Source organism: Leptonychotes weddellii, chromosome 4 (genome assembly GCF_054177405.1).
Source record: "Leptonychotes weddellii isolate Sample4059 chromosome 4, ASM5417740v2, whole genome shotgun sequence".
NCBI classification, from domain to species: domain Eukaryota; kingdom Metazoa; phylum Chordata; class Mammalia; order Carnivora; family Phocidae; genus Leptonychotes; species Leptonychotes weddellii.
In genome coordinates, this window is record NC_138372.1 from 82,872,569 (window position 1) to 82,888,817 (window position 16,249).

General features: G+C 36.2%; 1 protein-coding gene across 1 annotated transcript in view; it reads right to left on the reverse strand.

Moving 5' to 3' along the window:
* VAV3 (vav guanine nucleotide exchange factor 3) overlaps nt 1-16,249 on the reverse strand; it is a 341,802-nt gene that overhangs the window by 22,521 nt on the left and 303,032 nt on the right. The window contains exons 22-24 of the mRNA XM_081817104.1: nt 11,777-11,811; nt 5,441-5,557; nt 4,778-4,865 (exon numbers count right to left, since the gene is read on the reverse strand). Coding sequence (XP_081673230.1) covers nt 4,778-4,865; nt 5,441-5,557; nt 11,777-11,811 — 240 coding nt within the window. The remainder of the gene's footprint in view (nt 1-4,777; nt 4,866-5,440; nt 5,558-11,776; nt 11,812-16,249) is intronic.

Sequence of the window (16,249 nt, forward strand, 5' to 3'; positions counted from 1 at the left end):
CAGGCTTCCCGCGGAGCAGGGAGCCTGACGTGGGGCTCGATCCCAGGACCCTGGGATCATGACCTGAGCCGAAGGCAGACGCTTAACGACTGAGCCACCCAGGCGCCCCTATGATTTACATTATTTATGGCTAAACTCAGATGAGTTGTAGAATGCATTGTGTGGGGAGTTCCAGAGGTCACAAAGATTATGAAGGTAAAGCTACTGCCCTCTAGGACTGCTCACTCTTGAAGGAAAAGTTAGGGTTATGGGCACTCAAAGGTGAGAAAGAGTACTTCCTTTTGTGAGCCCCATGGAGAGGATGAGGGAACGGTTCATGATGGAGGTAGCTTGGCTTAAATTGAAGAACAGGCAAAATTGCAGAAGCCAGGAAGACGGAAAGGATTGTTTTAAGTAGAGCAGCCGGGCTAGGAACAGACATAAAAGTGATTGATTGAAGGCTACATTCATAAACAAAAAGCAGCATGGTTTGGCTGAAGCACTGGGTAAAGCAAATGGAAATTCTTCAAATCCCACATCTGTAAAACGGGGAGAACGCACCAGTTCACAGATTATAGTAAGAATGTATAGAGTGCCTGGTATGTGTGAATAATCCTAACTACCACCACAATCCCATACGCCAGGACCTTTACAGGGCTTTGCTCCATCTCCACACGATAAACAAGAGACAGGCTTAGTCCCCATTGATAGTCAAGTCTCAGAGAAGTTAATCGACTTGTGCAAGGTTGAACAGTTGATGTCTGTCTCCAAAGTCTGTGCTCATAACTACATCGTACTATTAGCAAGTAATGCTTAGCAAATGTAAATACAAAAAAATGGAGGCAAAAGGGAAGGAGCATTTTCTAAGTGTCCATGTTATACCAAGAACTTTGTCTTCTTAGATCTAAGATGCTAAGGTTTTACATACTTTACATCTATAACTATCTATCTATCTATATCTATTATCATCATCATCTATGTTTCTTCTTTCTTTTTTGAGCCCAGATTATGGTGGTCTTTGATGAAGCAAAGGAATTTGGAATCTGACCAACAAAAATATTATTTATTGCTTTTAAAAAATAAAAGGCAAAATGTTGTAAGGTCTCTGCAAGGATTGTACATTCATATATATTGTGTTGCCGATGCAAATGATATCAAAGTGTTGTTCTTTTGTCTTATTATTTAAATTAAATAAAACGTGTTCTTTAGCAAAAATATGAAAATAAACCTGAAAGTAACTATAAGCCAATAACTTTGAGCTTCAATGTAATTTTGTTATAAATAGTATGAATTTTATGCATTATAATATTATGGATTAGTATGAATTAAAGTTTATGTGAAGTTGGCAAGAAACCACAGACTTATCATACTGAAAAGGACTTGGTGATCATTTCCTACCTACCCATCTCCAAATTTTATGGAAGAAAAAAATGACTTTTCCAAGGCCTTGGGTCATGGAGCTTGGTAAGCTGCAAATACTCTTTTATCACTTCACTAAGCATCGAAGATAGTTTAAGTTCCATTTTTACAGTTTCATGAGGGTAAATCTTCCTACATGTTTCTGACTGGGTAGAATTAAATTGTGCCACCATGGGTCTTTTCCAATTTATGCCTTTATGCTTTCTGTATTTTAGTCTAATCCACCCCTGCTTTAGCAGTCATTGACCTTCAGGTACTACAAGTAAATAAGAAGACTCTAAACAAAAGAAATCGCTAAGCTTTCCTTATCTCACACTGACAAAGCAGTGTCAACAATTCAAGTCTCTGAAAAATAATGAGTGAGAGTCAGTCATTCCAATTACCAAGGAAACAGGCAATGGAGATGATTTATAAACAGCATTTGGACATGGGTTGTCTGGCATACATGAAAATTAGAACAAAATTAATGCCTTGTAATCTGGATAGAGAAATTCATTTAGAATTTGAATGTAATGACTAAGAAAAACAAAGATTTTGATTAGCCAAGCTACTGAAACCCAAGGGGGAAAAGCTTAGGTCATAACCACCTAAGGTCAATCTTCTCTTTGAGAAACTGGCTAATTTAAAACAAGTTCTGGAGTTTGCTTCCATTTCACATCCTTGCCAAATTAAAATTTAATTCCAGGCCCTAATAAGTTTCATAGGTAGAAGCATATAACTTTACCACCCATAATGCGAGGACACGGAACTATTCTTAAGCAATAACTCCAATGCACAGACCATTATGTACATATAACAGAAACTGTGTTATTTGACACCAATGTGATAAAAGGTAACTAACTCCTTGAAGTTGTATGATCCTGATTTAGAGAAGCCCCTACACATTACCAGAGTGAAGGCAAAGGTGCCTATTAATTCTCTCTCCCCTTCCAAAGGGCCTGCTTACTAAAATAGGAGCCATTCGTTCTGATCAAGTATCCATGTGGCATTTTTGAGTTTAGATGTAAAGGACAGCACTACTGTGAGATTCTTGCTATGGATGGATTTACGAATCTGAAAGCTTTAGAATAGTGGAGTCATGTTGAGTTTTGTAAAAACATACTGATTTCATAAGGTAAGGATGCAATATAAATTGGTTCAACAAACGAACAGAAACAAAGAGGAGGGACAGCTCCAGACTACAGTTCCTCGGTCTCTTCCGCAGCTTTTACAGTTATTTGCTAAACCTGATTATTTACCCAAGACACAGTTTTTCAGCTGCCTAGCTTTCTTTTTACAATTATATCCTTTCGTTAATATTTTTTTAGTTTCACTGTAGTTATGCTATTAATTCTGAATCCCCTCCCTTTAGCCCACTGTGCTATGTGCTTCCCCTCCAGATATAGAAGAACAACTTGCCTGTGTCTCTAGCAGTGGCATTTAGGATATTCTACACATACCATATAAGGGGGCAGCCTGTTTTAGCTCTGTGACGGTACTCTTAATTCAATTTCCAGAACATCATTGCAGAACCTTGCACTGCTCTCTGGTACACATTAGTTAAGAATGCTGGGGGGTCTGTTGCTTATACTATAATCACAGCTTTGTATGGAGATAGGAAGGCGAGGACCTATGTCCACTAATCCAGGTCATGAAGTATTTACTGGCTTTTTCACTTCTTAACCCTCAGCTGCTGATGAACTTTCTGGAGCTGAACCAAGGGACACAAAGCTGAATTGATTGGCCCTTTCCAGTGACTATTCCTTTCATCCTATTTGCCTGTCTCCTCGGATGGGAGTTCCTTTTGTTACTTTCAAAGTCGGCAAAACTGGCAGTCATCTTTGGCCCTACAGCATTTTTTTTTTTTTTTAAGACTCACATTAACTCTAATACCGTGGAGCAGCCTCATTATCATCCATGGAAGTTCTGCAGGTGAAAGCTCCAGCCAATATGTCTTGCAGTGAGGTAGAGAACCCCTGTGCCTGCTTTTATCATGTCTCAGCTGGGGCCATTCATTATTTGTGCATCCGCTTGCCACCTCCCCCCTAGATTTTCATTTTAGGAAAAACCTCCTCAGGTCCAGTTCTCTCTGTGCACAGCCTGCTTGTTCCAACAGAACGTAAGTCACTTCCAGCAGGGAGGATGCCTGGATCCTGGTTACTAATTTGGCAGGGCTCACATTTTCCAGGACATGATCTTGCTGCCCATCCGTAACTGCTGAATTGGGAATGTGATATTTATGTCCAGAGAGGTTTTCTGCCTTTTTTTTTTTTTTCAACTCAAGATGCTTCCATTTCTTTAAAACACTAATCCCTGTCTTGCAGCTGTTCTAGATTTTTAGGTAAGACTTTCAAGCTGCCCTATTTTGTAAGGCTCTCTTCCGTTCCGTTTTAACTTTAATGTTTAACATCTGCAAAGTGCTTTGAGATGTCTTCTGGAGGATGCAATATGTATCATTTGACTGATGGCTCAATCAATGAGTGGTCCTTCCCAATGTTACTCAAAGTACTTAGAAGTGCACTTACAAATGCATCTTGTATCTTGTGTCCAAATTCTTCATTATGTCAAGAAACTCTCAAACGTGAAAAACAGACTTGAGACCATTTTTAAAGAAATACAAACTTTTTCTTTACTGTCAGCAATGCATATATAATGCCATATAGACACTGTTTTTATGACATCCATAATATGATGCACTAATAAAATTATTAAGTGGTAATTTTTTAAACTATAAGAATAAAGTAATCTTGGGTCATTTGAAGCAACTTGGTAACAATGTACTATTTCAATTTAAATATAAAATTCCTATGAAATACCAAATGTTTGGTAAAAATGTTACCGTTAATACTTAACTGTCCAAAGTAATGAAGCAGAACCATAACAGATGATTTAAAATAGCAGAAAATACAAAAAGCTTTTCCACTTGACATTATATTGTACTTTGCATGAAATGAACCTAGTGAGAGGTATTTTACCAGCTACAATTTTTTTGTTGTTATTAAAAATACCTTCCTCTGTCTGCATGAGCAGTTAGAGGTAGAGGAAGGAAGAGGAGAAAGATGGATGTGAAAGATCTGCCCTGTGACTCAAACACAAGGCAAAACACAAATCACTGAAAGTTGACCGAATTTGTCTATTGTTCTAAGAATCATAAATAATGTGGACTCTGAAATGTTATCTAAAACTTGCAAACTGAATTTACAGTGAAAAATATGAGTAGGGCAATATAACACTTAATTGGAATTCTTAGAATTATCAGGATTCTGCTGCAAAATTATAGGGGTCTCTTATAAACAACTTTTCAGTGCACAAAATTTCTAAGAAACGATCGAATTAAACTGACCTTTGAAATAAGAGCAAAATAAGGACCACAGATTGAAAAGAACTAATCAATGCTTACCATTAAACTTCTAAATTTTCTATTTTCTGCAATGTGAAAAAAGCCATCTCTTGTTAAAATCTTGATGTGCTTTGCTTCATTATTGTACCTGTGGGCAATGAATGACGTATGAATATAAATGTGTTTTTAACCAGTAGAAATCAATAATTACCAGTGGGCATGCCCCAATACAATTATAGGAATTAATTCTGAAGACAAAATATATACCTATGCCAATACACTGGTGACAGCTAATTAACAAAATATATTTACTAGATTGGTTGAAGATACAAGCAATATTTGAAGTGAGAAGGGGAGGTTAGATTTGACCAATCACTATGCCCAATTTATTGAGTAAGTTCAGTTTGAGAATATAGAAAAACAAAATCAAATCAAACGAAATCTAGTAATATATATTTTTAGAATTAATGAGAAACATAAACACATCAAATCACCAAAATACAATGTTATGAAAGAAATCTAATATGCCAATTAGCAGCCTGTAACACTTAATACTGTTTTTCTAACAGATATTTTCAAGTATTAATGAACTGTCTGGATAGATGCATTATTTCTGCTGCTATTAGAACCTTGGTTTTTAACTTCAGTGTTATACATGTCAGATGGTCTATGCAATTATGAAAACAGGAAATCTATTTCTGTAAAAGTACTTGTCCTACTTACTTAATGCTAATTGCATATTCTCCTGACTCTTTGGTCCTGTGCCTCACAAGGTAAGTACTATTTACCCTATTAATAAGTTCAGTCTCTGCCTGCAATCTTTCCATTGCTCCAGCATACCTGAAAGAAACAATGACACAGAAAATTTGGGTAATATACCTGGAACAGAACTGAAGCTAAAAATAAGTCTCTGTCAAGATTTTAGTTTAGTGGCAGATCTGAGCTGTTTTTACTTCGATACTAATTACATTACTTCAAAAAATAGTGCAGAAAAAAGTCCTTTGATAAGTGAAAAACAAATGCTCTACAAAGCTAGCAACAGTGAATAGTGCCTAATGCACAGTAAGCACCCAGTAAATATTTATCAAATAAATAAATGGGACAAAGAAAGGAGTGAGTAGGTATTGAGTTAGAGAGAGACTAATAACGGAGTTTAAGAACAAGAAGGAAAAAGACTTGTAAGAGAGGGACTATCATGTATAGGACACACACACATACACACATGTATACACATACAGACCCTCTAAAATTTCACCTTTTCTATGCATACTGTGAAATGAAACCTACTTGGAGCATCTTTTTAAGAGAATTCCAGTAACAATTTAAATTATTTTTAAATAATTATTTGGGGGGATATAAGGTAAATTCTTATGATCCACAACTTTGATAACCAATTTTCTTAAGAACTTAGTAGGGGCTAAAATTTAAGGTAGATATTTTCAATAATAGAATTCTTCCTAAACTATCTTCACTTTAAACATACCCAAATTCCATAACAACAGTAATAATGAAAGGCCCAAATCCAATGGTAAAATACTCCTTAGGAACCCTTTCACATCAAATACACATTTTACATTTATTGGCAAAATACAGTGGAGATTTGGGGCGATAAAAGTTAAAGGGAAAAAATTTATGTTTAGATTGGCTCTCTTTCAAAACTTCATGAATTAGTATTCAAGAAAACTCTGATTCACACATAGACTGGGGTAACTCAGTTTAAACACCCACCTTTAATTTATATTAAATGTTTATTTAAAATACAAAAGTTTGTTGAAGGAGGATATGTGAGATTTCCACCAAGTATAGAAGGAGAGCTAAGGGCATTTTATGCAGGTAGTACCTTAGGATAAAAGCACTTATGATAACCCATGAACTATTAGTTACCTAGTATGTTTTGATCACTCTTCCATCTTATCTCTCACTAGTCTCCAGCCTTCTTTCAGGTTCAGGAATTCACCAGCCTCTTTTTGATCTTACGAGTCTTCCCACAGACTGTTATTGCCTGGAAACATTCACCCAATCCACACACATTCCTTCTCATCACTCAAGCTTAGAGTGACCTTCTCTGACCATCCCATCTGAAGAATGTTGTCCTGCATCTCACACTTCCCTCCGTTATTCTTATTACAGTATCCTAATCTCTCCCATGGCACTTACCACAATTAGTAGATAGTATATACATTTTTATCAAAGTAACACATGAACATAGTTTCTAAAAGTCAACTCGTGCTGTAATAATAATGAAAAAAAGCAGCATTACCCCATCTGATCAGCTTTCTATCCCAAGTTCCATTTCAAGCATTTTATCTATTTTTTATCTATGCTTGCATATTTTTAAATAATCTAATCAAACTACAATTTCTTAATTTATCAATTTTAGGTGTCAGGAAGGAAAATCATTTCTTCTCCATTCATGCTCATTTCTTCATGGTCTTCTCCTCACTCTTGTTTATGTAACCTCTACAAAGCCAAGCCATCATCTGGCCCAGTTTTGTCATGTTTTCATAGTCAAAGAACATCTGACATCCAAAAAAACAATTCCTCAAGTTTTTATTTGCTCAAACTTGTCCTACAAATTCTCTCCAAAGTCTCCCAGGTGAATGATAAACACCTCAATAATACACTTCTCAACACCATATACTGAACCTGTCCATTTTTTCTACGGAGACATTCATTTCTTCTGAGCCCTCCACACTCTTGGTCTATTCAATACTACTTGCTCTCTAAGCCTGCTGAATTATTATAGTCCTGGGACATCCCTTTGCTCTCATTTCCTGGAATCTGTATCTCCCTCTTTATTGGTTTATTAGCTCATCCTTCAGCTTCCTATAAATGGATACATGGGTTGTAATACTCAGAAAGCATCCCATCCAGAAAAAATATTTTTATTTTACTTGATACTTAATTCAGAATTTGCCTGGATATAAAATTCTAGGTGAGAAATTACTTTCTCAAATTTTGAGGCATTGTCCTATTGTCTTCTCACTTGCAATTGAGTGCCATTCCAATTCTTTGTATGTGATCTGATTTCTTTTTCTCCCTGGAATCTTTCAGACTCTGTTTTCTCCATATTGCAAAATTTCATGATAATGTGCCTTCCAGTTATATGCTATACGTTTTAGTTCAATATTGTCCTGGGCTCTCAGTAGCATCTTTAATTTGGAGCCATATGTCCTTTAGTTCTAGGAAATTTTTGTCTTATTTCCTTGATAATTGCTACTCTCAGTTTTCTCTTTCTGGAGTTCCCACTAAACAAATGCTATACCTCCTGGATCAACTGTCTAATTTCCCTACCTTTTGTCCCATATTATCAAATGATTTGATTTTCTGGAAGATTTGCCCAACTTTATTTTCCAACTCCACTACTTAATATGTAATTTAAGAGCTCTTTCTTGTTCTCTGATTTTCCTTTTATAAAACAACCAGCTCACTTCCATGGGTATATTGTCATCTCTTAATTCTGAGAATATAAATTAAAGGCTTTAAAAATAAATCTTTCTTCTGCTCATTCTAATGTCTGTATTTTCCTCATTTCTTTTCCCCATTTATTCTATTTGTTCTCTAGTTCAAGGCTTTTCTCAAATGCCTGGTTACTCTTTGTTGTCTGTTTATATTTAGGAGAGAGGCATCTCTGTGGGGGTGGGGAGCACCAAAGCAGACTCGCTGGGTAGGAACATAATCATTTGGCAAGAATGTGATTCATGGGGCTGGATAATACCCAAATGGTAGGATTTTAGGATTTTTTTTTACTGAGTCTGTTCAGTTCCTTTAGAGAAAAATCTTCCAGATTTCTGTTTGGATGCAATGAGGATAGTCTGTGTGTATGAGACCCAGCTGTCACAGTATTGGAACTGAGCTACACAAAGGAACTGGGGATTGTCATCAGTCAGTATGTAGACTTTCCTTAATTTGACTACTCTGCAGAATAGCATCTCCCTCAATCTCTGCTGGCATTGCTCTAAGTGTAAGCCCTACATGCCTCAATTTTTCCACATAATACACCTTCTAATTCTACTTCTCCTGCTAGGGTAGGGAAAAGTAAGTTGTCTCACTACTTGTAGAATGGCGTAGGAATCTTGGCATCTGCATCCTGTTCTTCATACGGATTTTCAGATAGTTCCCCAGTTTTAAGCCCCATGCCTCATCCCTGCCTGCATGGTGTGTGCTCCCCCTCCCCCTCACAATCAAATTACATACAAAGAATCAGAAGTCAGAATGGCCTCTTTCCACCATCTTGGAACATATGGAGGCCTGCTGGGAAGAGGACTCCTAAATCAAGAAATATGTCTGGAAGGCTGTGGTCCAAGGCCATTTTTGCAGTCTATAAGTAGGGTCTCCAGAACCAGAGGGAGACACAGCTCTTCTTAAAATTGAAGGTGTTTATGCTCAAGATGAAACTGAATTCTACCTAGACAGAGATGTGCTTATGTGTACAAAACAAAGAACAACACTGTGACTCTTGGTGGCAAACTGAACAAAACCAGAGTAATCTGGGGAAGAGTAACTCATGCTCATGGAAACAGTGGCATGGTTCGTGCCAAATTCCAAAGCAAACTTCCTGCTAAAGCCATTGGCCACAGAATCTGTGTAATGCTGTACCCCTCAAGGATTTAAACTTACTGAAAAGTAAATAAATAAAGATGTAGATTTATTCTCTTAGGAAGGAAGGAAGGAAGGAAGGAAGGAAGGAAGGAAGGAAGGAAGGAAGGAATCAGAATGGCATTGAGCTGGAAGTTAGAAGACAATAGAGCAATGCCTTAAAATCCGAGATGCAAAATAATTTCTCACCTAGAATTCTATACCCAGGCAAATGAAGATAATCACCTTGATTCTACTCAAGAGACAAAGTTTACCTAGTGAGAATAACTTGTTTTTAAATGGAGATGTAATGAATAGACAATGCAATTGGTGGATATCCAACTTCTCGATGACTTGAGAACAACATGTCATCATTCAGCATCATTTTCTCTAAACAGTGTAGTATTTCCAAAATTGAAGTTTCCATTTATGATATACTTGACCATTTTGTCCCCTAGCAGAAAGCATTTCCCATGAAACTGTCTGTTTAGTGTGAATAAACTAAGTTGCTCAAGAAAAAGAAAAAAAGTAATTTAAAAATTTTACTATGAAATATCTTTATTTGTTCCTATCTTCAAGACTCTTTCCTTATCTGAACACCTTGATTTTTTTTTTTTTATCATTAGGAATAATACTATTCTAAGTCATATTTTCAATAGAATTTTACATATATGCAAGGGTGCATCTTAAAACAAAGTGTTCAAAAACTCAGCTCCTGTGCCCTGAATGGTTCCCAGGTATATGTTTATTTAATAAAATCCATGTAGTTTGTGGCATTAGTATTTATCTCTAAAATCATTACCCTTGTAACTATTATGCCTAGTTATGTGCAAAATAGTAAAAGAAAAGAGAAGGAAGCTAATCACCACACTCTCCTGATTTTATCAGCTCCTGGTGGTGTTCCCTTTGATTATCCATGCTATCAGCTCTATTCTCCAAATTTAATTCCTGTCAGGATCATGATTTTTAATTCCATGTGGTTCTGACCTCAAATTCATCTTAAACTAAGTAAAAATGTAGCAAAGCTTCCCAGTTCTACCAAAGCCTGCTATAATTTCTTTAGCAAGCTCAGGGAAGTCAGAGAAAGCAGGTAATAGCTACTGAGGGCAGACATGATGGTTGCAGAGAGAAAGAGGGCTGATGGGAAGAATTCCATACTTTGGACAGTGTTGTCCTGTAACAACTGGGCGTTTTCTATGCTTTGGTTATATAATAGAAAATAATCAGAATACTTTATTTTTTAAATTTTTTTTAAGATTTTATTTATTTATTTGCAGAGAGAGAGAAAGAGCACACAGGAAGGGTTGCAGCAGGCAGAGGGAGAGGGAGAAGCAGATTCCCCGCTGAACAAGGAGCCCGAAGCAGGACTTGATCCCAGAACCCTGGGATCATAACCTGAGCTGAAGGCAGATGCTTAACCAACTGAGCCACCCAGGCGCTCCAAGAACACTTTAAAAATATCAGACAGCTCAGGTGTTCTATCTACACCTGCAAACTGAACTAGTACTATATACTCTCAGAATATCTCCTTTATATACATATACTGATATCTAATTTGTATGCATATATACTTTATATCCAGAAAATGAAACAGATGCAGTCATTTTAAAAGGAGCCAAACATAAAATTCAGGGAAACAAATATAAATAAGTAAATAAGCCCACATTTTGTACTTTGAGAGGCAATATAGCAATGTACAGATGGCATAACTTGGAATCCTGGTTCTACTACTTACTACTTGCATGGCCTTAACCTTTGTTTCCTCATCTGTAAAGATAATAACAACGTTCCTCATAGAGATGTTGAAAACAAAATGAAATAAAACATGTAAAATACTAAGCACATAGTAAGTGCTTGGTATATATTACTTATTACCATATGATGATGATAACTATCCTGGATCTTAAATAGATTTTTTCCAGTTGAAGATATCACTCACTTCCCCCTTAAACTCATCATGTCTAAAAACTAATAATCACTATCCCCTTTGCTTCCTTGTTTCTATTAGTGGTAATGCTAGCCTCTAAGTGGTAAATGGGCTCCATGTAAACCCAAAATGTTAGACATGGATACATCTTGCTCCTCTCATATTACAGTTTAGGATCTACTATCCTTTCTGGGCTAATTTTTAGTTTTAAACAACATAATCATATATTTTTTTTCTCTGTTTCATGAAATCTACTCTTCCAAAATATAAGATACATATTTGCCTATGTCCCATTCCTTTCTGTGGCTGTTACAAACTTTGAATTTACAGTCAAGTGTGTGCATGCATACACACACACACACACACACCACTCTGATGAAGTTATGGAAAGGTCAGTGATACATAAATTCATTACGGTGTTTTGTCATATTTGAAAACAACTTTAGCCAGGATAAATAGAAATGGAAGGTGGTTTACTACCCCCACATTTAAGGCATCCCGGAGCTAAGGTTATGGTATTTCAACTTAGCTACATAAACATTTTTAATACTTACCAGGGTTGGCAAGAATAATCTACTGGTTTGGGCACCTAGGATATAAAAAGCCAAAAAACAGATTAAGTTTACTTAAGGGAAGCTTTTAGGAATCAATCATTAATTCAGTTTAGCTGACTCAGCTCTATAAAACCCTAAATAGCACAGTCCTGGAACCATCCATTGGCAATTTTATACAGAGTGAATCATAGTATATGTCAGATAAGTAGAAAATAATTCATTTCACTTTAATTCATTCTTTCATTCATTTTAACCACCACTGTACCTCCAAGAGGAGAGATAGCAGGAAAAATATGAATTGGAAGCTTTTGGTATTTATTATCAAGGCAGTTTAATCCTATCACAGAAAATTAAGTGAAAATGTTAGGAAAACCAAATAGCACTTTGCTTTCCCAGAAAACAGGCAAAATAAACAATATATACTGGATATAGACTCTTATTTTATATCACAAATTCTAACCTCTGATTTTGAAGTCTACTAACTGGCAAACTTTTTATTGATGAAAAGTCATGGGAAATATTCATTTTTCCCTTTTCTCCTATGGAGCTTTGCAAAAGAGAAAAATGTTACATTTGCTATGCAAATAAAGAAAGAAGAAGAAGAAAATTTCTAGTTGCTGATTGTAACTACAAGATGGACAAAGCCAAAGAAGGTACACTAATATTCCAAGAATAACTAAATACATACTATTAGAGGGGAACAAAGTTTATAAATTCCTAAGAAAAGACAAGGAGTATGGATAGTTTGTTTTGTATTTAGAAATTTTTCATGAATCTCTGTTACCCTTAATTTGTAATAGAGCTCTGATCAATGTAAATATGTCTCTTAGCTACGTCAGTTTTCATAATGGGCTGTTACTATTTTGACCTTCCAGGTTAATAGTTATATATAACAAAATTATCTTTCTGGTCAGAGCATCTCCAAAGTTATTAGTATTTTAATATTTTTATCCTATGGATCACACATCTAATTTCACCACCATGTAAAATCCTGATACACAGAAAATAATATGTAGAGTATATTACACCCATTCAAATCCTGCAAATATTTTCTTATACCATTTTGTTTTCACAAATAGTAATCAATCTTCAATGATTTCTCTTTAGAAGATATACGTGGCTTCTGAAATCTGATGGAAAAATATTGCCTCCTTCCTTCTCCCTCTTCGTATTCTCTAAATGCATGCTTATTCCTAAATCAACCCTTCTCCCTAGAGAGCCGAAACAAAAAAAGCAAACACAACACAACAAAACCAACAAAACAAAGATGGGACAGAGAAGGAAAAAGAACTTCAACATATTCTATGGATTCCTTTGGCTTGGGAAAGCTGAAGATCCACGAAAATGAAGGGTGATAGAACATTCTAAAGCAGAACCAATATCCCAGTCTGTTTCACCCTGATGTCCTTCTAGAGCTTTCTCACTCTTTGGTGAATATATTCTGATGTGTGAAGTGCCAGGACTATCTTCTCAGCACTAATCCCTATACTGAGGGTGGGATCCTATCTTTCTCCATCTGTCACAGGCCCTCCGCACTTCTTTTTTGGTCCTTTTCTTATATAAAACAATAGATACTTTTCTTCTGGATACTTTCCTATCTTTGAATATATTCTCAACTTTGATCATTTCTCCCTAATGCCTTTTTCTACCTTCATCACAGGCTGTTTACATTGTTAAACTTTGGCTGTAGTCATACAGTTTTAAAAAATATTTTACTGGATATAGAGCATGCATGTAAAATAATATATATAAGATATGTGCTTCTTTCTGAAGTACATCTCATACAAGTTAGAGGGAACAGTTAGAGGTAAGTTTGTTTGTGTTTGTTTGGCTAGAAATGTCATTTTTTAAAAATTTTTTTTTAAAGATTTTATTTATTTATTTGACAGAGAGAGAGATAGCGAGAGAGGAAACACAAGCAGGGGGAGTGGGAGAGGGAGAAGCAGACTCCCCGCTGAGCAGGGAGCCCGATGTGGGGCTCGATCCCAGGACCCTGGGATCATGACCTGAGCCGAAGGCAGATGCTTAACAACTGAGCCACCCAGGCACCCCATGGCTAGAAATGTCATTACTTCATCCCTACGGAGGAAAGATAGATTTGTAAGTTGACTAATTTCCTTTCAAAGCTTTGAACATATCATTCTTATTGCTTGAAATATTAAAGTTTCACAATATGGAATCTCCATTTGGTTCTTTTTAATAGTTACTATTTCTCTGTTGAAGTTTCCTGTGCATTCATTATGAATATACTTTCCTTTATGTCCTTGAGCATAGTTATAATAGCTACTTTAAAAATCTTTCCCTGCTTATTACATCATTTGGGACCTCTCAGGGTTGTTCTCCTTTGATTGCTTTTTCTTTTGAGTATAGTTTGTGTTTTCCTCCTTCTTTACATATTGAGTAGTTTTGGATAGTATCTTGGACAATTTGAATAATATGCTGTAGAAGCTCTGAATTCTGTGATGCTTCTAGAAAGAGTGTGATTTTTCTTAAAGTAGGCAGTTAACTTGGTTGAACTCCAACTGCAAACTATCACCCCTATGGGGAGAAGGAGATGAATTCTCAGTTTTGTTCTTTGAGCCTAAACTGAGCCACTTTGGGACAAAGTCTGCACCATGCAGCCAAACTGAGGCAAAGTTTATACACAGAACTCGAGGTTCCTCCCTCTCTGATACCTTCCTTTCTAAGATTTCCTGCCTCCCTTTCCACTTTCCTTCCAACTCCACGTTCTGCTTCTTCAAGCTAGTGACACTGTGAAGTTTCTATCTGAACTTTATCTACTCTGCATGGTGCAACCTAGTATCTGTCCTCAAGCCAGCCGCAAAACCAGGAAACTAACCTAGTGTCATCCCCTTTTACCGAGTGTCAACTCATCTCTTAGCCAATGCCTTCAGATTGTTTTTGTTATTGCTTTAATATCTCGCCCAGAGCTTGTAGTTGTTTTCTGTGGGAAGCTTGATCCAATAGGGGCTACTTGACAACTACCAGAAGTGAAAACTTTTGTTGCCTCCATTACTGCTGTTGTTAGCTATGAGTCAAATCATCAACTCTTTATAGGTAATCCATATTCTCCTTAAGGTTGGTTTTAATATTTCCTCCTTGTTTTTGATGTTCTGCCATTGAAATGAACTAAAATGTGTGTGGGTGTTGATTAATTTCATATACTCTTCTTGACTCTTCAGTTTTACCATAAGTTCTGGAAAATTCTCTGCCATTATTTATTTGAAAATTGCTTTTCTACACTATTTCTATTCTCTCCTTCAATAACATGCATTTGAACTTTATCGCTCCATTCTCTGTTAGATTTCCATTTCTTAATCTCTCTGGACTACTCACTGAGAAGTTTCTTCAGATTTGTCTTCCAATTTTCTACCCAACTGTGTCTAATATGTCATTTAATGTTTCCATTAAGGTTTTCATTTCACTTACTCTGCCTGATTCTTTGTGAAATATATCCAAGAAATTTGGAGAGTGGCTTGTTCTCTTCTTAGACTTTTATTCTTTTTTATTTCTTCAACCATATTAAATATAAAAATTTGACCTTGGTACCTGATAATTACAGTATCTGCTGTCTTTGTGTATCTAATTTTGAATTTTATTTTTTCTGCTGAACTTTGCTTAAGATGGTTTGTTTAATCCTGAATGTGATGATCCCATATTGTGAACTTATACTCCCTAGGACTTTATCTGTAGAAATCCTCTTAAGGACTGTGTGCAATGAGGCTCCAATCCAGAGACAATCTGTATTTGTACTGGAAACACAATCAATGTGGAATCATTTTAAACTGTTTCTAGCTTAGAATTATTTCAGTCACAGAGCTGGTATGAATTTCAGCCCTACGCCTGGGTGGTTTTTGGATCTAAAGTTAGGAATTCTTACGGGAGACTGCTTTCTTTTTTCTTCCCAACCCAGATCCAAGATGAAGATAGACATATCTTCTGTGGAACTGTTTTCTTCTTGTTCACCCACTGAAGACTTCGGGTGTCACAAAGCGTTACCCAAGTCTGCACTGTGCTGTAGCTCCAGGTTTTGTCCCCAGTTACCATATTACCAGGGATGAAATGGTCTCATTTATATTCCTCTTGCATTTTCCTCAGTTCTAACTTTCTATCTGTATGCTTCAGAACTTTTGAAGAGACTGGCACAGCATATACTGGAGAATAACCTTTGAGCTCAGAATGGAATATTCCGCACTACTCATGGACCCCTGATAAACAATATGTCCCAAAGTCAAAAGAGATACCATCTTCCGAACTCCTTCAACATATCCTCCCCTCCAATCTCTCCACCTACTTATCTTAACTTACCCTAAACCAACAAATGAATCTACAATTTTATTAAGCACTAAAATTTTAATAACTATTAACTTTGCACTATAAAACAATCATATTTAGTTAGTATTCCTACCCATAATTATTTTTAACTCCTTTAACTCCTTACCAGCTTAAAATTCTGAACATGTTTTTCCTTCT